Here is a 24,306-nt window from a genome sequence, read left to right on the forward strand (position 1 = left end):
TTCGACTTTTTGTGCATCTGTATTTTACACATGAACTCCCCAGCTGATTGTTTTCTGTTCTCTCGTTCACTTAGGTGACGAGCCGTTCCATGGAGATAATCTTGAAGGGAGACTCTACTTAAATCGCCTTTTCCACATCAGTGCAGAAAGGATGTTCGAACTCTTGTTCACTAGCTCTCGTTTCATGCAGAAATTCCTGAAATCGCGAAAAGTCCTTGGTAAGGCAACTTCTTTATTTTGATCAAACAATATTTTTGAAGGAATGTATATTAATATATTACCCCCACTACTTTAACTGACCAATAATTTCATTTTGACAGTCGATTTACTCTTGAACTCCAGTTTTGTTAGCAAGCATGATTTCAAGTTCATGATTATTGGATTTTTGATACTCAAATGTATGGGCTTTTTTGGACGGCTCAAAGAGTTGTGGTGGAATTTTCTTGACCAAGCTCCCCCTTCCTGCTCCTGCAGAAAGTCTTCCCGCTTCTACTGTTGCCTTTTGTGTGCTTGACTGCCTTATTGCTCGTATTGCTGTTTTCTGTTGTGCATGTTCTGCTCACTTTATTGTATAGTCTCCTGTATTATAAACTTGATTTGCATGTTAGTAGTATTTTTTCCCGTTTTGCTTTCCCACCTGTTTGACGCTGCTCTCTCCCGTCTGCCCCGCCCAAGGCCACACAGCATGCGCCCCTCCTTACAGAATCTACTCAATATGGGCCATGATGTGGGCGTGCCAGGGCAAGCCTTTCCATGCCTGGACCACGTCCAGCGGCGGGAAACCTGGTCCTCCGCCTATTGAAGATACTCCTTTATTGAGCTCCGATCCGCGGACTACAGACTCCACAAAAACAACTGCTGCCGCTCTTCACTCGGGTCGACAGTAGGTCCACCACCATCAGAGGCACCGTCGCCTACAGGCCCCCAGGACCTCGCCCAATTTCTGCTGTGCAATTCCTGAATTTATCGCACCGCTCGCCATCGACTCTGAACATTACATCTTCCTTGGCGACCTCAATTTTCATACCAATGACCTCCGCGATGCCAACACCACCAACCTCCTCAAGAGAATGAACAACATTGGCCTCACCCAGCTGCTCAACACACAACGCAGGACATACACTCTACCCCATCTTCACAGACAACGACAGAATCATGCACAGTCATGTCACCATGCTCACCTCAACAGACCACACCATCGTCCACTTAAGCATCTTGGGAACTCCCAGCACTACTAACGTCCAGCATCTCACACCATACGTGGTACAAAGTCTCAGAGAACCAATGGACCGACGCCCTCAACGCCTCCCGCCTACACCCCAACCAGCCTAGAACAGGTCATCAAGAACTTCTACACCTAGATTACGGACTGCGTCCACAGTCGCCCCTGTTAAACCCACCAAACTCAAGAGTTCCTTCAAGCAAGCTTGCTGGCACACCATGTATCTAAGAACCATGAAATGCAACTGCAAACGATTTGAAAGAAAATGTCCTACCAGCAAGGAGCACACAGACTAAGCCACATTCAGTGCATCCCTGAACCAATGCCACCAACTCCTGAAAGAGACAAAAAGGAGAACCCTTGCCGACCTCATCAAAGCAAGTTCCAACCACAGCAAAGAACTCTTCAACATTGTCAGAGTTCTCCAATCCCTCAGCAACTGAAAATATCATCACCCCGTCCAAGGAAGTCTGCAACAGCCTCGCAGACTTCTTCCACAGCAAGATCTCCACCATCTACAGAAACTTCAAACCCCAACGCACCACCACCGACATCCTCTGATTTTTTTGCCCCATGAATGAAAAACATGACATGCTGCTCACCACCTGGGACCAGCTCCCCACACAAGCACCACAGCCCTTAAGAACTCCGTCCACTCAGGAGTGCCCACGGTCCCCTGTCCCAGCCACATCTTCAATCTCAGGAGCAAGACGATCAGCAACAAGCTCACCATCATCCTAAACATATCTATCACCACGGCCACCTTCCCTGAAGAATAGAAACACACATAAGTCAAACTCCTAATCAAGAAAAAAAACGCTAACCCCAACAAACTCAAGAACTACCGCCCATTCTCTCTGCTGCCTTTTGCACCAATGTCCCTGAGAAGGACATCAACTTCCAACTCACAGAACAACTGGAGAACAGCAATCTTCTGGACATCTTTCAGTCTGGGTTCCACATCAAACACAGTACAAAAACGACCCTGATCACAGTCACAGACAACATTAGAATTATCCATGCCCTGGGAAAATCTGCGGCCCTGGTCTCCTCGATCTCTCAGCAACACTTGTCAAGATAGCACATAATACCCTAATCAAAAGACGCACTCAAATGGATCCCCTCCTTTCTCACCGGAAGAAGCCAGAGATTCCGCCTACCTCCCTCTACCTTCGAACCCAAAAACACCATATGGAGCGTCCCCCAAGTTCCAGCCCTACACTGTTCAACACCTACATGACTCCCTTGGCCAGCATAATCAGAACACATGGACTAAATGTGAGAAAAAGGGTAGGGCTATGACCTTCTTCAAGATTTGCCCGGCGCTAACCGCCTTTGTACCATTCAAATTACCAAGCAATGAGGCAGGCGCCGGAGACCAGAAGGCAGGAAACAGAAGTTTATTCCGACGGAGCAGAACACATCAGATCAGACAACAAGGTATCGTCTCGAGGTGCTCTAACAGCCTCTCTGAGGCCTGGCCTCTTATACCCTGGTTTATGACATGTGAGCATTCTTTATTGCATAAAAGACTCTTTAAACTTATGAAATGACGTCCCCATAATCCTCGTGTCAAGCCCACCCCCACATACATCCACAATAGAGGTCCTCACCCTGCTGATAACAGGAGGGGGCTATCACGCGGCTGAGTGTTCCGCCGATTCTTAGGATGTGTGCGCCTGATCGTATCCCATGGGGTGGGGGGCCATGATCAATAGTGGGTCCTTTGAAGAGGAGTGACTCCACACAATAAGGGGCAGTAAATGATATCTCCCGGCTTAGGCGATGGCCTCGGACCTGTGTGGACAGTCGGACTCGGGGGAAGGGGTCATCAAAGGAGTGGTATTCATGCCGCGTGGACAATTGAACGCGGAGGGATGGCTTATCAACAGAGGGGTATTCATGGAAGGAGAGGAGGTGCTGGTCAGGCGCGGGCGTGACCCCCAAGGACAGGGTCATGCAGGAGGAGAAGGGTTATGCTCATGTGAGGGAGGGAGGGGGGAGCCAGGGTGCGCGGAGGACGCCTGCAGGGTCAGAGGAGCGCGCTGGCGATCGATCGTGGACAGGGACACCATGATACCTAAAATGGCTGTCGTGTACGTTGTACGTGGGTGACAAGCTGGCGCAGATGATGTTCAGCTCGTAAACTAAAATTCCACAGTCCTCCCTTTTAACATGTCTCGCCAACTTGTCAGTTCGGATTTATCCCCATAAGGCCACGTATTTCTACTTCATAGAGGGGGCTCATGTGCTCATTTCGGAAGTCCAAAGTCTTTGGGCACATACAGTTAGAAACGAAGCTGCACAAAGATGGCAGACATTGGATACCTAAACAACACCCACATAATATCACAACAGGTATCAGTACGAAGGAAAACAACCTCCAACCCCAGTCCTTCAAAGTGTCCCAAAACCAGCTCCCAAGCGACCATCCTTCTTGTTCTTGGTGAACCTCTGAGGAAAGTCTGTGGAGGTGTTCAATTGCTTTGTAGACTGAAGGCGAGTTATCTGGCACGTAGGTGCAGCAGCTAGATCCGATGATGCGGCACTCTCCTCCTCAATCGGCTAGAACCACATCTAGAACAAGGCGGTTTTGAAGGGCCACAAGGCGGACTGCCTGAAGCTCAGCCGTGTTAGCGAGGATGCCAGCCGTGATGTTGATCGTTGTTTCTATTGCCTGGGTCAGGTGTCGGATAGCGCGGCTGTTTGCCATTGGGCCCCACAGGGGAACGAGTCCCTTTGCTGCATCCAGGAACTGTGCTCCAGTGGAGTCGGCTTGTCCAATGTCATCTGCACGCCTCTGCCGGTGATGGGTAGCAGGGGCTACATACGTGGGGGGGAGAACGAAGGCAATGTAGCAGATACCCTTCCAACCTTTCGGGAGCCAGGTGTAAGCTTTGGTGCCACACACAAAGTACATGTTTGGAGAAGCAACAAAGGAAGGGGGATCAACTGAGTCCAATGTTCTGATGATTCGGCAGGAACTGCGACCCACCAGCTGTGTTCCCTGGCCTTCGAGACGCACAAGACCTGTGACATTGATAACAGACAGAGCCACAGTCAGAGTGGCGGTAGTTTGTTTTCGCAGATGAGAGAAGGTGGATCTAGCTGGATTGTGGAGCACCTGTACTTCGACACGTTCTTTGGCTGGAATGTTTTTAAGGAAGGTGGCGCCTGTGAGCGCAGGACACAGGGGAGCAGAGGTCTTTCCTGTTTTGTTCAGCCAGAACCCAGAGTAGAAGTGCGACACTGTCTGACTGGAAGTGGCGTTATCCTTGTGGCTTTCTTGCATGAGGATCAACCAGGCGAGGCAGGAGACGTGAAAGGAGAAGGGATGAAGGGAATGGAGTGTCCAGTGGCATGCGGGAGCAACCCGCAGATCCAGCAGTTCGTGGCATTTGCAGCAAGGTTGTGTTGGTGCAACAGTTGCACGAAGGAATTGTTCCAGAACTCCCTGCGCCTCTCTCGGAGCTGAGGTGACAGGGAGATCAGGTGGTGCTCTTTCATGGGGGTTGGTCGTGCAGTGGGCAGCAATGCTTGATGAGCCGGTGTACTTTCCTCCAGGATCCAGAAGGAGGTCATGAGGAGGAGGCAAAAGAGGAAGACAATAAAGAGGGCGATTGTCTTCGATTTGTGCAAATTGTCAGTCTTTGGGTTCTTGCAGTGGGTATTTCCTGTTGCTTCCATCATCTTCTTATCTGGCGCTTCCATCATCTTCTTATCTGGCGCTTCCATCTTCTTCAAGGTGCTCGGTAGCGGGCAGAACCAAAGACTTCGTTTAGCTTCTCTCCCGGTAACCATTGGTTGTGTTTAGGTCACCGTTCTGAGATTCAACTTAGTCCGTGGCCTACTTAGCCGAAGCTCCCTCCTTTTGACGCAGGAAATACCCTTCTCTGGTTGGCACAGTGGGATCAGAGAATTTTGCAAGTTCGAGTGCCTCAGTATCGGGATAACAGTTCAATGTTGGTCGATCTTTGTTCAGGAGCTCTTCTTGGGTGTTGACGTTTTCTGTCGTGGCCAGGGTCGCGGAGACCTTCCGGCAGTGGTGTGCGTGCAGCCAGTGCGTCTTCCCCTCCACTCGAAGCGCCGTCCGTGTGGTGATCAGCACTTGCCAGGGGCCCGTCCACCGGGGTTCCAGGCTCTTGGTCCGTTGGAAGTTGCGGACTAGAACGAAGTCCCCCGGTTGGATGTCGTGGCCTGGGCCCCTGGAAACATCGGGGATGGCCTGCTGCACCTGTTGATGAATGACAGACAACGTTTTAGTTAACTTGCACAAATAATCAGACAGTAGGACGTCCGGGACGTCATGAATGGAGGTTGGTTTGGGAGCAGTCCAGAGGTTCATCGGTCGCCCGAATACAACCTCGTAGGGGGTCAAATGGTGTTTGGTGGGAGTAGAGCGCATCGATAGCAAGGCCAGTGGGAGAGCGTCTGGCCAATTAAGTCCGGTGGTGGCCACTATTTTTGACAATTTCAACTTCAGTGTGGCATTATGGCGTTCCACCAGGCCAGCGGATTGGGGGTGGAAGACTGCGTGAAATCTCTGTTTCACCCCCAATCCCTTTAGGATTAGTTGGATAACCTCAGCTAGGAAGTGGGGGCCATTGTCGCTCCATAAAATTCGACAAAGGCCATAGCTAGGAAAGAATTCTTTCAGTAGTACTTTGGCAGTAGTCATGGCAGTGTTGCCACGGGTTGGATAGGCCTCTACCCATTTGCTGAAGGCACATACAATGACTAGTACATACTTCAAGCCCTGACATCTCTCCAGCTGAATGTAATCCATCTGGAGGATCTCAAAGGGGTGGTTGGGGGTCCCAAACCCTCCCCGGGGTACCACAGTTCCTTTCCCAGGGTTGTGTTGCAGACAGATAAGGCACTGCTGGACTAGGCGTCTGGCTGAGTCGGGGATTTTATCGTTGTGCCAGACTTTGGAAATGAGTTCGATCATGGGTGCAGATCCTATGTGTGCGGGGGAAAGAGCCATCGTCAGTATGGGGATCAGGTATGAGTCAGGCAGCAACCATTTGTTGGCATCTTTTGTTCGCCAGCAGCCCTCATCATCCTTCAAACCCACCCCTGCCCACTTAGTCAGTTCGTGAGGGGTGCTGGCCGACTGGATGTCTCTGATCATTTCTCTTGCGTCAGTCCATTTCTCTGCTTGTGACCTGGTCACATACATGCGTGTCATCGTCCTATTCTCAGCTGTGGTTCGTGCAGTGATGTCGGCCAGTGCATTCCCTTGTCCGACTAAGTCTGTCACCCTTTTGTGTGCCTGGCATTTGATCACTGCTAGTCGTTTGGGGAGAAGAACCGCTTCAATCAGGGCAGAAACCAGTTCTCCGTGAAGGATGGGGGTGCCGTGGGACGTCAGGAATCTCCTTTCCCTCCACAGGAGCCCAAAGTGGTGAACCACCCCGAAGGCATACTGGCTGTCTGTGTACACGTTCGCGGTGGTTCCTGTGGCTATGATGCATGCTCTTGTGAGGGCTATCAGCTCTGCTGCCTGGGCAGATCGTTGTGTGATGCAGGCTGTCTCAACTACTGTCCGGGCTGTCGTTACTGCATAGGCAGCTGAAGTGGTGCCATCTGGGAGTTTGATGCATGAGCCGTCTACCCATAGCTCTCCATCGGGGTCAGTGAAAGCAGTGTCTCGGAGGTCAACTCTACTCCTAGTTTGTTCGTCCGTGAGGGTCACACAGTCGTGTATGGGAGGAACGTCGGGGTCATTTTCAGGCAGGGGCAACAATGTGGCAGGGTTCAAAGTCGTGCATCTCTTTAGTGTGATGTGGGGTGCAAGTAGCGTCAATTCGTACCCGGTCAGTCGTGCGCTAGCCAGATGTTGAGTCTTGGTTTGGTTCAGAAGGGTGTCGACTGCATGGGGTACTAACAAAGTGAGGGAGTTGGAAAGTACGATTCCCTCGCTCTGACGGATAGAGACAGCAGCGGCAGCTACTGCTCGAAGGCAGGCAGGCAAAGCTCTGGCTACAGGATCAAGAGTGGCGGAGAAGTAGGCACAAGGGCGCTGCTTTGGACCTATAGACTGAGCCAGGACAGACAATGCACACCCCTCCCTTTCGTGGGTGAAGAGGGAGAAGGGTTTGGAGTAATCCGGGGTTCCCAGGACGGGCGCTGAACAGAGGGCATCTCGTAATTCCTTAAAGGATGCTTGGCACTCAGGGGTCCAAGGGAGCGGGAAGGGGGCATCTTTGGCCAACAGGGCAAGTAGGGGTTTTACAATGAGGCTGAAATTGGGTAACCATTGTCTGCAAAAAGAGGTTAGGCCAACCAAAGAGCGGACTTGCTTTTGTGTTTTTGGGACGGGGGTGTCTAGGATGGTTTGGATTCGGTCGAGTGTGAGTTTCCTCCCTTCTTTGGACAGGAGATGGCCTAGGTATGTCACTTGTGGCTGGCAGAACTGCAATTTCTTTTTGGAAACTTTGTGGCCATTTTCTGCAAGAAAGTGTAGGAGTTGAACAGTGGCTGTGATTGCAAGTGGGGTGGTGTCGGCCGCCAAAAGAATATCATCGACATACTGGATTAACACCACTCCATCCGGTAGCTGGACGGCGTCCAGCTGTCTTTTAAGGGCCTGGCTGTAAATACTGGGACTTTCAGTGTACCCCTGGGGAGTTCTACAAAATCGGTACGAGCGGGATTTCAGGGTGAAGCCGAAGAGATAACGGCTGTCTGGATGGATGGGGATAGAGAAGAACGCATTCTTGAGGTCGATAACAGTGAAGGTGGTGGCAGTGGACGGGATGAGGGTCAGAATGGTGGTGATATCTGAGACTACGGGGTATTGGGGTACAACCACTTTGTTAATCTCTCGCAGGTCGATGATGAAGCGGTACGCTTTCTCATCTCCTTCGCCTTGCTTCTTAACAATAGGTAGGATTGGGCTGTTGCAGACATTGCTAACCACCTCTTCAACCACTCCTGCATCTACCAGAGACTGAATGATCGCTACCAGTGCCTTCTCGCCCTCGGGCGATGACCGATATTGTGGGAGTTTCGGGAGCATAGCGTCCTGTCTTAGTTATATGAATAGGGTCAATCATCATTCGTCCCACATCAGAGTCATTTTTGGCCCATAGGTACGGAGGCAGGGTGTCAAGCAAGGACAGGTCAGCGTCAGTTATGGAGCACATGTGTCGTGCAGGGCAGGATTTGGGCATGCCTGGGTTGTCGTACAGGATGACTCGGATTCCATCTGGGGAACACCTAATGGTAGCTTGAAAATGCTTCAGTAAGTCAATGCCCATAATGGCGTCAGGGGAGTTGGAGGAGAGCAGAAATGTTGTGTCAGTGGTATTGCTTTCTAGGTCAAAGGTGATAGGCACGGACAGGGGGTTAGTGGAGGGCGTCCCATCGAAACCTATCGATGTAATGTGTGAGCCAGACAAGGGTGCCCTTGGAATCAGTCGTTTCGATAACACACTACGTGTCGCCCCAGTGTCTACCAAAAATGGAGACTCTGTACCCAGGACCTTAGCAGTGACATAAGGACCTTGCTGGTCAATACAGAGCTCGACTGGATCCCTCCCTTGCCCCGGGCAGTCCTATGCAAAATCGGGGGCATTCTCACCGTCGGATAGTTGATACTGGTTCTGTCGGGGGCGGTCAAAGGTGTTCGATCTCCCTGATCTGTCATTGTTGGTGTCGTTTGTGTGCCCTCGTCCTTGTCCCCTATTTCTCGGTCCACCTGCTATATCCTTGGGATCCCTATTTCTGTTCATCTCTAGCAGAACCGGACACTGGGATTTCCAATGGCCGAACCCTTTGCAGAAGGCACATTGGTCATCACTAATGTCTCTACGTCCACTGTGGGGTGTTGGGGTGTGATCTTTAGGAGGTGGATTTCTAGGGATGGTCGATTGGTAGTTCCCCCTTTGGGGTTCCCGTCCGGCCGCTATACCTTGTATCTGGGCTATCATCACCCTTTCTTTCAAATCTTTCTTCTTTTTCTCGGACGCCCTATCATTCTCATTCTTCTGGTGCTCGTAATACTGAGCCATCTGAAGGATAGCTGCGGGTTTGGAGGCCCCCCAACTACTCTCACTCGTCTGCAGTTTTTGGGAGACCTCCTGTGACAGGCCCTTCACATAGTTTTGTACAAACAGGTGTTGTCCGGTTGCGGTGGTCATGTCTTGGCCACTGTAGTCGGAGAACACTGTCTCGAATCGGGAGAAGTACTCTGATACATCTTCTTGGGGTTTCTGGCGACAGGCCGTGACTATCGACCAATCTACCTTTTTCTCTGGGATCAACGTCTTTAACTTCTGAACTAATTTGTCTGGGAGTTCTAATATGTCCTTTACTGGTTTCCTTCCAGGCTCTCGCTGTCTATCTAGTTCACTGAGTTGGTTCCAGGTATGTCCAAACAGATCTGTGTGGTCAGTTTTCCGGATTTGCTTCCACACGTCAGCTGGCAGGCATAACCCGAAAAACAAGTCAATGTCCGCTAAAGTCATTATCGTCGAACCCAAGGCTGTGCCTAATTCGGTATAGAATGCTGTCGGGTTCTTTCTTAAATCGGGCAGAGTTTGTCTAAAAGTTAGGATATCTTGTCGGTCCCATGGTTGGTAAACCCAATTGTACACAACCCTCCCTTTTGCATCTGCGTGATTAATATCATCGTTTGTTCCCAGACCACGTGGCGGGATCCAGTAAGGGGCCGCTTCTCTGATGGGCATCATAGTGTTGGCTATTTCTACGGAGGTCGTTTCAGGGACTGTAACCTTGGCTTCTGGTTTTTGTTCCGTGAGGTGGAGGAAGACCTCAAGCGTCTGCATGAAGAGCTCCGTCGCCTCACATTCAGTCCCATCTCCAACATCAATCTTCCTATACAGCGTTGTCAGTTTAGCGGGGCCCTTACTTTGATACCTATCCTCATATGCGTTCAGGGTGTGGTAGCTGAATCGCAAAATGAAATGCCGTCTGTGGCTGTCGGCATGCGAGTTATACATGTTCATCGTGTATTCTTCGCTCTCCCTTCGTTCCACTAGTGTCTTTGCTATTTTGTCAATCCCATCCCGCTCATCTTTGCTCAACCTGTTTGGTCTGGCTGGTGAGTGCTTGCTAACCTCGGGGGCATCTGGTAGTGCTGCTAATGTGGCTGGTGCGGAGGCCGTGAGGGCTGGTGCACTAGCGCTAAGGCCGTTCTCGTTCGCACTCAGGGCCTGCAGGTGTTGTTGGCAGGGGGCATATGGAGGGGGCATGTAGATGATTGGGGGACCTAGCAGTAACTCATCGTTCGCTCGTTGTTTGGAGGGCAATTCAGGGTAGAGCGCAGAGGGGGTCCTAACAGGACATTGACCTGTCGACCCTGATTCTTGGTTTTGTGTAGCTTCCTTTCTTTCCTTTATTTCTTCTTCTAATTGCTTAGCGGCTAGGTGGGCTGCCTTTCGTAATTCTTTCCCTATTTTTGCTTCTTCTCTTTTTCTTCGTTGTTCCGTTTCTTTGCGCCACATGCCGATACTATCGAGCATAGTGGGCGTAGTCTTATTTTTCTGGAGCGCAATTTCTAATGTTTTTATTTTATGCTCATCAAAGGAACCTATCAGTGGCCACTGACTTTCGGGGTTCTTCTTGGTGTATTTATGCCATAGCTTAGTATAAGCTATAGCGACTAGTCCATGCTTAGTGAACATGTCCTTATTAGGGGTGCCTTCCAGCGGAGCTGGATGGTTCATCTCTAATAAGCGGTCCGGGCTGAACAGGCTACCAATCAGTGGGGAGAAGATAGGCATGACGGGTTACAACGGGGACAAAGGTCTGCACTACCTATCTTATCACGGCGGGCAAAGACTCGACAGAATATTTCTATTCTCCGTTGTTTGCAGGCGGTGAATACCTCAAAAGAACCAATACGAACACTTAATGTACGGTCAATCAAACAATCAATGGGGAGAATAAGGGGAGAATAAGTGGGTACGACGTGTTAAAGTTTTGCGTTACCCACTCTTTCTCTACCTGCAAAGAGAGACCTTGTTCTTCCCTGTTTGCAGACAGAGAATCTCCAGACAACAATCCACGAACGACAGTTCGGGAAAACAGTGGGGGAGGAAGATAGGCACAACGGATTACAATGGGGACAAAAGTCTGCGTTACCTATCCTTCACTGTTTGCAAAGAGAGAGCCTGTTGTTTCTCCGTTTGCAGACGGTGAATCTCCAGAGGGATCAACAAAGCGTAATACTAATCATTTCTCAATTTGTCGTGTTTACACGACCTTACCCGGACCGCATGGACGGTTTCCTGTCTTCTGAATCCAGCGCCCGATCGTCCTCTATTCTTCGCGATGTTCGTGGCACTCCTGATGGTTCCCAGTCAGGACCATAGATCACTCGAGAGAGGTCTGTTCGGAACTAGTGAAGGTCGGATGATTGGCTGTCAGACGAGGGTCTATCGGACACGAGCTCTCCCGATCGTTGCAGTCGTTCACTCTGTCGTCGGGACCTCTCCCACTGGATCCACGTGTCGCTGATGGGCCCCACGCTTTGGGACCCCAATTGTGAGAAAAAGGGTAGGGCTATGACCTTCTTCAAGATTTGCCCGGCGATAACCGCCTTTGTACCATTCAAATTACCAAGCAATGAGGCAGGCGCCGGAGACCAGAAGGCAGGAAACAGAAGTTTATTCCGACGGAGCAGAACACATCAGATCAGACAACAAGGTATCGTCTCGAGGTGCTCTAACAGCCTCTCTGAGGCCTGGCCTCTTATACCCTGGTTTATGACATGTGAGCATTCTTTATTGCATAAAAGACTCTTTAAACTTATGAAATGACGTCCCCATAATCCTCGTGTCAAGCCCACCCCCACATACATCCACAATAGAGGTCCTCACCCTGCTGATAACAGGAGGGGGCTATCACGCGGCTGAGTGTTCCGCCGATTCTTAGGATGTGTGCGCCTGATCGTATCCCATGGGGTGGGGGGCCATGATCAATAGTGGGTCCTTTGAAGAGGAGTGACTCCACACAATAAGGGGCAGTAAATGATATCTCCCGGCTTAGGCGATGGCCTCGGACCTGTGTGGACAGTCGGACTCGGGGGAAGGGGTCATCAAAGGAGTGGTATTCATGCCGCGTGGACAATTGAACGCGGAGGGATGGCTTATCAACAGAGGGGTATTCATGGAAGGAGAGGAGGTGCTGGTCAGGCGCAGGCGTGACCCCCATGACAGGGTCATGCAGGAGGAGAAGGGTTATGCTCATGTGAGGGAGGGAGGGGGGAGCCAGGGTGCGCGGAGGACGCCTGCAGGGTCAGAGGAGCGCGCTGGCGATCGATCGTGGACAGGGACACCATGATACCCAAAATGGCTGTCGTGTACGTTGTACGTGGGTGACAAGCTGGCGCAGATGATGTTCAGCTCGTAAACTAAAATTCCACATAAACATACCTATGCTGAAGATACCCAGCTGATCCTCTGACTGAGAAGACCCCTCTCCCACTGTCGTAAATATTTAATTTACTATCTTAATTTCTATGCAGGTAAGTACTTAATCAATAATAACTCAATCGGAAAGAAAGAAAACAGAGTCCGTGGTGTTAGAGTTCTTAGGGGTTTTATTCCTTAAAAAGGAATTATTCCGGAATAGGATATCATGTTCCTGCAACCACACGGGGTTCAGGAAGGGATAGAGCAATGATTTATTGACAATACATAGCTTATATACTTAATTTACATCATAGGAAGCAATATAGTAGGCGTAACAGCTGAGAGTAGACAAGATAACAGCATCCACGTGTTACTAGTACGTAATCAGAAGGCGTGGACTAGGCGTAACTGGAGGTGTGCTCTAGAAACGTCATAGGTAGGTGTCACATGTGGGTGGCACTAAAACAGAAATGTTGCAATGTCAGCAGAAATCAGAAGCTTGGATGTGCGCGCAGCTGCATGACGTGTGATTTGGCGTGAAACTGGGGGTGCAGGGGGCTTGACATTTGCACTGACGGAAAGAGACAGAAGTCTGGCATGTCAGATCAACTTGTGCTTCTATCATATCTGATATCTGATGTTTTAGGAACGGAGCTATCTGGGCGGAAAGGTCTCTGGGGCAGAAGCTATTCTATACTGACTGTGAGTGCGTGTATAAGCGCCTGAGTGTCTGCATGAGAAGCGTGGGGGCATGGGCCTTCCATGGGAGCATGGTAACAGAGGCTATGATTTACTTGCACGGAGACAGGCCGGCCCTTTAACTCTGCAGCTGGGGAATGTTTACTGAAACTAGTAGGCAGGAATGTATCTTCGAGGAGCGGAACAGATAACTCGAAGGTTGTAGTCAGTCTTGGCAGGCAGCAGGCTGAGCTGAGCGTGGTGGACCGCGCTGGAAGTAAGGCAGAGTTCACGGGTACGGGGGCAGCCTGGGCTGAGGCTTTCAGAGTCAGAAGGAAGGAGAAGGCTCGATGGCAGAAATTCTGGGCCTACTTTGCCAGAGCTGAAAAACATGTAGAGTACACTACAAAAAGACGTTGGCATAGCATACTTAGGAACGGACTATCCAACCCATTCAGGGTGGGTCTGAAAGAGGACATGTTAACGTTGGACGCAAATGTATTTGCGTCTTCATAGCTGGCACAGGAGGGAAGTTACATGCACTTTAACTCGTACATGGAGACAGTGGGGTACACGATAGGGAACATAACTTGACCAAAAATTTATATTTCCTCATTCCCTCCTTGTTCCCTACGGACCCTTCATGATATATCGATCATCATAAATTGATCAGTTTGTTCTTGTAACATAATTTGTTCGTCTCTCTTCCGTTGTCTGTTTGAGAGAAAACTGGAATGTTCAATGCACGATGTGGCACACAGCCCACATATCGCCGGCCCACACTGTAGGCACAGACAGCAGCTGAATACTATGACAAGGCCAAAGCCTAGGAAGGATAGGATCTTCCATCCCCAAGCGGACAACGTTGTCCAGAACCAACCGGACCAAGTCCAGGTGCCTGGAGTCTGATGTATTAAACTTGCAATCTTGTGAAGACGTGTAATAGCTTTGTATACAGATGGCGCGTTTTCTGGAATGAAAACACAGCAACTTGACCCGATGACCTTACAGGCTCCACCTCTATCTGCCAAGATGACGTCAATAACAAGACGATTCTGAAGGACAACAACCCGCATGGCGGACTGTTCCTCTGTTAGGTTACCTAAGGCGGAGGCAGTTTCATGTACTACAGCTTCAAGGGTTCTAGTTAATCTACGTATTAATTTACTGTTTTGGACGGGGCCTTAAAAGAAAAAGAATCCCTTATTAAAATCGGTGTATTGTTCCCATGCCGTTTCTGTATAGTCGACAAGCGGGAGATCTCTTCGGAGTCTATTCTTTACTAGATTTGTGTTTCTGTGGTAATCAGGAGGGGCTAGAAAAACAGGTGGCAGAAGGAATGCAATATAACAGGTACCATCCCAATCTGGAGGCAGACGTATGTATGCGGTATGACCACAAACAAAATAAGAATGACGGGTAGCTTTAAAGGATGATTTACCATGATCACTGAATTCGACCACAGTAGTACATTTACTATGACCTAAGTGTACTGAACCTTTCTTTCTGACGCATAATTCACCAGTGACTGGTAATACTGACATAGCGGGCAGAGCTGGTGCAGCTTCGGATTCAACAGTAAGAATCATAAGGTTAATTGTGTAATTACTTAATCCATATACTTCATTTTCTAGATCAGTTCCTATTCTAATGGGGAGTCCCTCCTTATCAGGGTAACAGACGTTGAGCAGGACTAAGTTCAGGTTTCCCCAAACCCAGCTTCCGTCGAGAACAGCAATATCAGGATCTAAGGAATTAATTATTTTGAACCATGCACCACAGGAGCCGTTATGAGTGAACGGGTACGGAAAGAGGGGCAGAGCTCCCTTGTAATTCTGGTAGGGAGGGAGTCGGCCACATATCCAGCAATTTGTAGCGTTATTAGTCTGATGGGAGTGGTGTAACATACTAATGAATGTGTTGTTGCGCAGCGCAAGTCTGTAAGAAAGTTCATGTGGAGGTAACTCGCTAAAAGAATGTTCAGCAGAAACATTGTAAGCAGATTGTTCACGCTTGAAAATAGGGCAATAGATTGGAAGAAGTACACTTGCAACAATTATCAGAATACTTAGAAAAAACATGATTAATAATGTCACTATACAGTGACTACGCAGTGATTTGCAGTATGTACGTTTCTTGAATTGTCTCTCTCTCTCTCTATCTCGATCTAGGGGATACATGTCAGAAACTATTTAACCGATTCACCTAGGGGAGGACTTAAACAATTAAACTGTCTGACTTGCTAGATCGAAGCTTGAGTCGGTACTCCTCTTGGGGAGTTTTCTCTCGTTCAGGTAATTTAAAGTCACTAGGTTTAATACAGTCTTTGGTGGGGGTGGGCGAGTCAAGGTCTGGTTTCAGTTCATTACATAATTTAATATGACTCGTGTGGACCCACCCCTTTCTGCCCTCCAACTTCACTGCGGTCCTCGTAGTAAGAAGGATGGTCTTCGGCGCTTTCCAGCGGGGCTCCAGCGGGCTTTTCCTGTCAAAATTCCTCACAAGGACTATGTCGCCAGGACGGACATCATGTGGCTTTACATCAGTGTTGTCAGGAAATGCTGCGGCAACCTGTGAACGACATGATTGGAGTGCAGACATCAAGGAGGCAAGGTAATCTGTCAACATATTACAATCAACATCGGTAATTTTCTTAGGAATGGGCGTCCCCCACATATTTGGTGGTCTGCCAAAGACCACTTCGTACGGGGATAGTCCTGATCTCGAATGTGCAACCGTTCTCATATAGAACAGCGCAACTGGCAGGGCGACTATCCAGTCGACCCCTTTCTCCTGGCATATTTTGGCAAGGCGTATCTTGAGTGTCTGGTTATGCCTCTCTACAAGGCCTGCGGCTTCGGGATGTCGGACACAGTGGAATTTCCACTGATATCCTAGCAAGAGGGAAACATGCTTCATAAGTTCGGATGAGAACGGCTGTCCGTTATCTGAGTACACGACACGAGGCAGGCCGTATCGTGGGAAGAATTCTCGAACCAGCTGCTTGGCAGTGGTCGGAGCGGTGTAATCTGAGACTGGGTATGCTTCGGTCCAATGAGACAGTGCACAAACAACTACGAGGACATATTTGAATCCTCGACAACGGTCCATCTGGATATAATCCATCTGGAGGACTTCAAAAGGGTGATCGGGAGGATGAAATCCACCTTGCTCTACGGGGACGCTTTTTCCTGGATTGAACTGACAACAGATCATGCAAGTACGCACTTTCTGTTTTGCTGCTGCTCGTAAGTGTTTGTTGTACCAGAGATTCTGTAAACTGTCTAACATAGCTTTTTCTCCTAGATGTGCAGGACTATGTGCTGTATTTATCATGATTTGAACCATGGAGTCGGGGAGGAACCATGTAGGTTTTCCCTTTGTGACCCATCCTTAATCTGTCTGGATCCCTCCTAGTTCGGTCCATTTCTTTATTTCATCTGAAGTGGCATGTGTCTGGATATCGATTACGTCTAGGGTGGGATCCCTGACTGACATACACTGAGTTGGTACTATTGTCTTTGTCACATCAGTAGTCTGGGTGTGAGTCAATGCTGTATGTTTCGCTGTCTGGTCTGCCAGGTCGTTACCCTGGGAAACAGAATCTGTAACCTTAGTATGTGCTTTACACTTCATGACTGATATGCCTGAGGGCAAATGTATTGCCTCTAATAATGCTTGAATGAGGGGACCGTGTTGGATCTTGGCACCATGAGAGGTCAAAAAACCTCTTTCTTGCCATAACATGCCGAAGTCGTGTACGACTCCGAACGCATAGCGGGAATCAGTGTATATGTTAACATTTCTGTTCTTGGCTAGAATACAAGCTCGGGTCAGAGCGATGAGCTCCGCTGCTTGAGCAGACAATGTGTCAATACGGTGTGTTTCTTTAACTTTAGTTTCAGTGGTCACTGCATATGCGGCCACTAATTCTCCTGTACTTGTTCTCATGCATGAACCGTCCACATAAAGTGTCAGGTCTGGATTTGTCAATGGAACATCTGTTAGATCTCGTCGAGGTTTTGTTACTGTATTAATGATCTCTATGCAATCATGCGGTGTTGGATCGGTCATAATTGCAGGTAACAATGTTGCGGGGTTCAAGATGCTACAGCGTCTGATTTCTATGTGTGGCTGGAATAGTGTCAATTCATAACCTGTCAATCGTGCTATGGTCAAGTGTTGAGTCTGGGTTCTGTTTAAAAGAACCTCTACAGAATGTGGAACTTGAACTGTTAATGGATGTCCTAAAACAATTGAATCACTCTGTCTGATTGCTAATGCTGTTGCTGCTACTGACTTTAAGCACGCAGGGAGTGCCTGGGCTACTGAATCCAATGTACTCGAAAAATAAGCACAAGGCTTATATGAACCTGCTTGGTCTTGAGTGAGGACAGACAGTGCTGTACCCTCACGTTCTGTAACAAAAAGTGTGAAAGGTTTGCTGTAACATGGTGTCGCTAGAACTGGTGCTTGGCATAATGCTTTCTTTAATTCCTCAAAGGCTTGTGTATGTTCCTGAGTCCAGGGAAGGACAGTCGAAGTCGCTGCCTCCTGCGTTGTTAACTGAATGAGTGGTTTGGCTAGAAATGCATACTGAGGAATCCATTGTCTACAGTACGAGGTGAGGCCTATGAAGGCCCGCACTTCCTTTTGTGTCTGGGGTTGTGGCATATTTGCAATTAACTGAATGCGATCGGGAGTGAGCTGTCTCCCCACTTTGGACAGCAAGTGACCCAAGTACACAACTTGCTGAACACAGAATTGTAGCTTTGAAGGGGACACCTTGTGCCCCTTGTCGGCCAGAAAATGTAAAACTGTCAGTGATGCTTGTTCACATTCGGGCTCACTTCGTGCGGTGATCAGCAGATCATCGACGTATTGCAGTAAAGCGGTGTTAACTGGCATTGTGATACAATCAAGTTGTCTTTTCAGTGCTTGGCTATAGATGCTGGGGCTTTCTGTGAATCCTTGAGGTGCGCGTGAAAATTTGAAACTGCGTCCATTTAAACTGAATCCGAAGAGATATTGGCTCTCTGGATCAATAGGTACGCTGAAGAAGGCGTTCTTGAGGTCAATTACAGTAAAGAACGTCGCTTCTGAATCAATAGCAGTCAATAAGGATGAGATGTCGGGAACCACAGGGTACTGTGGAATAATGCATTTATTCAGTTCTCTTAGATCAATCACCAGCCGATATACTGGCGGTGCATTGGGATCAGTAGGTTTAAGAATCGGGATGATGGGTGAATTACAGATATTGGAGTCGGTCTCTACGACCACTCCCTGGGTAATGAGCTCTTCAATGATTTCCAGTAAAGCCACTACAGCATCGGGCGGTAACTTGTATTGTCTGATTCTGGGTAAAACTACACCTTGTTTGAGTGTAACACGGTATGGGGTAATGTGCATACAACCTACATCAGTTGGGCCTTTTGCCCACAGGTGGTCTGGTACATTTTTCAATCTGACATCAAACTCACGCAACATATAATGACCCTTGAAATCCCGCAAAAAGAGTCTGACTCCCTCCGGGGAACAGCAGATCACGGCTCCTAGAGCCTTCAATGTTTTAATTCCTAACAGATTTTCTGGACATGATTTCGTAAGTAACAAGTCTGTAACACGTGATAATGGACCCACGGCCAGGGGAACCGGTTCTGATACCTCATTTACAATGGGCTTTCCTGAAAAACCAAGGGAAACATTCTGTGAGCCTGAGAGGGGTGCCCCTGGAACTTCCTCATGACTGATTGTGGTGCGACTTGCCCCTGTGTCAATTAAAAACTTTCTGTCTTTTCCCAATACTTGACTGTGTACATAAGGACCCTCTTGATCTACAGGAATCTCAATAAGAGGCAAGCCACCCTCCCTCTCTAGGCTGTTTCATGTATATCGTGGATAATCGGGGTAAGCGGACTGGGCATACTGGTACATCTGTTGTGAAACTTGCTGAGACGCGGCAATGGGCTGCGGCTGTGATACCGCTACTGTCTGTGCTGTAGGTGATGAAGCATGCGTAGGCTGTGTATTCTGCATGGGTTGCATATTCTGTGAAGACTGATGCTGGTTATGGTCTTGTCTAGGCGGATGCGGTCTTTCTTTAGTTTTACCTGTCGCTATGTTATGTTTCAGAACTGGGCATTCATGTACGTAGTGACCTGGCTGCTTGCAATAGTTGCAGGTCCCTTTAACGGGAGCTGCCGTGTGACCTGTCTGGGTCGTACCCTTTCTGTGGCCATCGGTTGGGACCGACTGGGCTACTAGCATTTTCATTTTCGTGTCTTTCATACGTTTCTGCTCCTGATCCTGCTCTTCTCTAATTCTGTTCTGATGATATTGTAACATTTGTAACATCTGGGATGGCGTATTGGCTTGCCATGTACTCTCGACCTTGTATACACGGTTTTTAACTGCTAACAGGGAATTTTCGACTAACTTTGATACAAAAAGATGCGGGTACGACTCGCTACTTGGTTTAAGACCACTATTAATAATGAAACATTTCTCAAATCTTGAATAGAAGTCACTAGTATCTTCGTCGGGTTTCTGTTTACAGGCTGATATTGCATCCCAGTCTTCCTTTCTAGTTGTCAATAATCTTGGCAGAACCTGTACTATCAGACCTGGTAGTGCTTTAGTTTTCTCCCCAAGGCCTACCCCTGGGACCCGTTTGTTCTCTTCGTCTTCTATTTCTGTCCATACAATCTTTTTCTCTCCCACCTCCCATTCTTTTTCTTTTAGTTTCTCGTAAATGCCCGTGGGCAGCAATACCTTTAACATTTTCGTGATATCTTCGTACGTATAATCCCCCATCAGTAACATGTCTTTAAGCTCTCTATGAAAACCTGCAGGGTCTTTATCATGGCACGGGACTAGTTTCTTCATTTCTAACAGTTCTAACTTAGTCAGAGGCGTGTGTACATACACTCGTTTCAAGTGATGATCGTCACCCATAACTGGGTGCACTTCTCGTAAGGGGTTCTGACTTTCAATGCCATGCCGACGTTCCATATGATACATTTTCCTTTCTGGGGGCGGGGCGGGGACATATTCGGAGCTTATGAAAGTGTCATATCTATGGCGTTGTTCTAGAATTATTTGAATTAATTTGGTACTTAAACCTCTCCATCTGTCCATGAGTAGTTCTTCTAATGTTTCGTGTAAGGGACCTGGATCAGAATGTTGATTTCTGTATTTCGTGAGAAGGTGCTGAATCATGTATACACCTGCTAATTTCTGCTCGTCTGGGGAAAGGTTCAAGAATGTCTGTGCTACGGTGTCATCATTGTATATATCCGGATTTTCAGTCCATAATATGGCTGACCGGGCTAGTTCTTGTTCATCCATAGAATTGAGTACATGGTACCCTACTCGATCTCGAAGCCTTTTATCAGTCTCCTGGAACTGATGTTCAGCAGAATTCGGGTTTGTCAAGGCAGAGAAAAGAACTCTCTTGCTTTCTGGACGGATGCCTTTCCTAAGGTAAGTTCCCTTACCTACATACGCTATAGTGTCTGTAGTCTTTTCTGGTTCTTCAGGTTCTTCTTCCCCCTCGGAGGAAGCCTTTTCTTTCTCTTCTTTGTGTATGTCTATCACTGCTTTTCTTATTTTCTTGTACATACTGGCTATGCAAGTCCCCTTGTCGTGTTTTCCTTCAGATATATTTTGACCCCACCTGTTGAGTGCATCTAATTCACCCTGATCTGTCTCAGGCCTGTCTCGTTCTCTTATTAGGCAATTTATGAAAAAGCGTAGTATCTGTCCTTGAACGTCAACTTTCTGATGCTCCATGGCATCCTTAATACTGTCGGGGTCTTTCCCAGTCTGAATAAACTGATATATTCTATCTAGGTGCTCGTTCATTCCTGGAAACATCAGCAGGAAATCAGTAGCAGATCGTAATCGTAGTGATGCCATTATCATTTTATCGTCTTTGCCGGATACTGGATCATATCTGCAAACTGTAAGTTGTCCTTTGAATATATCGAGACGGGGTGATTTGTACGTGTAGGGACTCTGCAAGTCCCCGAGCTGTAACCTGCGTGTTAATGGCGGGGTCTGGTGACCCCCCATCGCACCCCCTGAGGCGGAAGCTTGGACATTATCTCTCTGTGGAGTCTGTATCTGTACTTGAATTTGTCCTTTAGTAGGGTCAGGTAAACGTGGCTTCGGTAGATTAACTTTAGGTATGGGAGGCGGCGGAGGGGGTGGAACAGGCGGAATATGATCTTGGGGCGGGTTACCACCCCCATCCCTGTCGTTAGGCAGGGCGCGGACAGGCAGATTGGTGTAAGCGGGTGCTACATCCTCTAGATAGGAATTCAAGAATATGTCTTTAGTAGTCTTGTGAGTTACTTTAGTTGGAACCAATGGTGACGGTAGATTTTTCGGTATTTCTGAAATGGCCTCAGGCGAACCCTCGGCCGCGAGATACATACCGTTTACGAGGTTATTTCGTGCACGGTCTATCTGTTCTGACTTTACTCGGATCCCCTCAGTAATTAATTTGTTTTCTCGGGCTTTCTCTGATTCTTTAAGTCTGTCCTCTCTACGTAGTTCTTTTTCAGCACGCTTACGTGATTCCTTACGCCAAAATTCTATGGCATCTTTCTGAGATTGTCTGGCTTTCTTTTTCCATAATGCTTACTCTACCTTCATGATGCACTCGGCATCCCATGTTCCAGTAACTGGCCATCTGTGTCTCTCGTCTAGATGTTTAGTATAGTCGGCCCATAAATCTAGATACACTATGGCATCTATGCCATGCTTGTGGTACATAAAGTTTCCAGGAGTATCCTTAGGGGGGATAGGAATTTCTTCCTCTAGTATCCCTTTCCTAGTTCCTATCTGCTTTAACTTGTTGAAAAACGGCATCTTGTTTACTCAGTACTGAACGCTCAATCCTTGCTACTTAATACTAGATACAGCTAGTTATGCAAGAACACAATAATGCACATAAAAACAGTCACACTCATACCACGACATTAATCACGAAAAAAAGACATTTGCGACATATACGACGACCCCCTATATCAGATGTACTGCTAAACAGCACAGATACACTGCTGAAAACAGTGCAAGAACTTGAATCATCGGATGTACTGCTAAACAGTACAGATACACTGCCTAAAACAGTGCAGACCGGACTTGTGTACCCAAACCCGTCTAGATACGTCCCAGCAATGGTACTCACCGGGAAGCACGGAAAACAGAAGGCCTCGGAAAACTCGACTGGACTGGACTGGGCCGGACTCGACTCGACTCGACACGTGGACACTTCGGAAAACTGGTGGGCCTCTTGACACCTCGGACCTTGCTTCTTTCGGCTAGGCTCTGGTCGGGATCCTCCGCACTCCTCACCGCCTCGTCTGGGTACTGATCGTAATCTTCGTCACCTCCGTGGGCCAGAGGGAGATACAGGAAATCCTGCCGGTACGCGTAGTTTCCTTCTAACTGATGGCAGGGGACCGAGCTTACAACGCACCAACCGGCGCGTGAGGTGGGGGAGGGGTCCCTATTCGGGCGCCAAAATGTCGTAAATATTTAATTTACTATCTTAATTTCTATGCAGGTAAGTACTTAATCAATAATAACTCAATCGGAAAGAAAGAAAACAGAGTCCGTGGTGTTAGAGTTCTTAGGGGTTTTATTCCTTAAAAAGGAATTATTCCGGAATAGGATATCATGTTCCTGCAACCACACGGGGTTCAGGAAGGGATAGAGCAATGATTTATTGACAATACATAGCTTATATACTTAATTTACATCATAGGAAGCAATATAGTAGGCGTAACAGCTGAGAGTAGACAAGATAACAGCATCCACGTGTTACTAGTACGTAATCAGAAGGCGTGGACTAGGCGTAACTGGAGGTGTGCTCTAGAAACGTCATAGGTAGGTGTCACATGTGGGTGGCACTAAAACAGAAATGTTGCAATGTCAGCAGAAATCAGAAGCTTGGATGCGCGCGCAGCTGCATGACGTGTGATTTGGCGTGAAACTGGGGGTGCAGGGGGCTTGACATTTGCACTGACGGAAAGAGACAGAAGTCTGGCATGTCAGATCAACTTGTGCTTCTATCATATCTGATATCTGATGTTTTAGGAACGGAGCTATCTGGGCGGAAAGGTCTCTGGGGCAGAAGCTATTCTATACTGACTGTGAGTGCGTGTATAAGCGCCTGAGTGTCTGCATGAGAAGCGTGGGGTCATGGGCCTTCCATGGGAGCATGGTAACAGAGGCTATGATTTACTTGCACGGAGACAGGCCGGCCCTTTGGCTCTGCAGCTGGGGAATGTTTACTGAAACTAGTAGGCAGGAATGTATCTTCGAGGAGCGGAACAGATAACTCGAAGGTTGTAGTCAGTCTTGGCAGGCAGCAGGCTGAGCTGAGCGTGGTGGGCCGCGCTGGAAGTAAGGCAGAGTTCACGGGTACGGGGGCAGCCTGGGCTGAGGCTTTCAGAGTCAGAAGGAAGGAGAAGGCTCGATGGCAGAAATTCTGGGCCTACTTTGCCAGAGCTGAAAAACATGTAGAGTACACTACAAAAAGACGTTGGCATAGCATACTTAGGAACGGACTATCCAACCCATTCAGGGTGGGTCTGAAAGAGGACATGTTAACGTTGGACGCAAATGTATTTGCGTCTTCATAGCTGGCACAGGAGGGAAGTTACATGCACTTTAACTCGTACATGGAGACGGTGGGGTACACGATAGGGAACATAACTTGACCAAAAATTTATATTTCCTTTGAAGAGGAGTGACTCCACACAATAAGGGGCAGTAAATGATATCTCCCGGCTTAGGCGATGGCCTCGGACCTGTGTGGACAGTCGGACTCGGGGGAAGGGGTCATCAAAGGAGTGGTATTCATGCCGCGTGGACAATTGAACGCGGATTGATGGCTTATCAACAGAGGGGTATTCATGGAAGGAGAGGAGGTGCTGGTCAGGCGCAGGCGTGACCCCCAAGGACAGGGTCATGCAGGAGGAGAAGGGTTATGCTCATGTGAGGGAGGGA

General features: G+C 48.4%; 1 protein-coding gene across 2 annotated transcripts in view; it reads left to right on the plus strand.

Annotated features, from left to right (window-relative positions):
- Nucleotides 1-24,306, plus strand: part of GRAMD1C (GRAM domain containing 1C) — a 1,543,720-nt gene that overhangs the window by 950,326 nt on the left and 569,088 nt on the right. For both annotated transcript variants that reach the window (XM_086935588.1, XM_086935589.1), the window contains one exon: nt 75-218. In XM_086935588.1, coding sequence (XP_086791714.1) covers nt 75-218 — 144 coding nt within the window. The remainder of the gene's footprint in view (nt 1-74; nt 219-24,306) is intronic.

This window comes from Lissotriton vulgaris, chromosome 8, assembly GCF_964263255.1.
Source record: "Lissotriton vulgaris chromosome 8, aLisVul1.2, whole genome shotgun sequence".
NCBI classification, from domain to species: Eukaryota; Metazoa; Chordata; class Amphibia; order Caudata; family Salamandridae; genus Lissotriton; species Lissotriton vulgaris.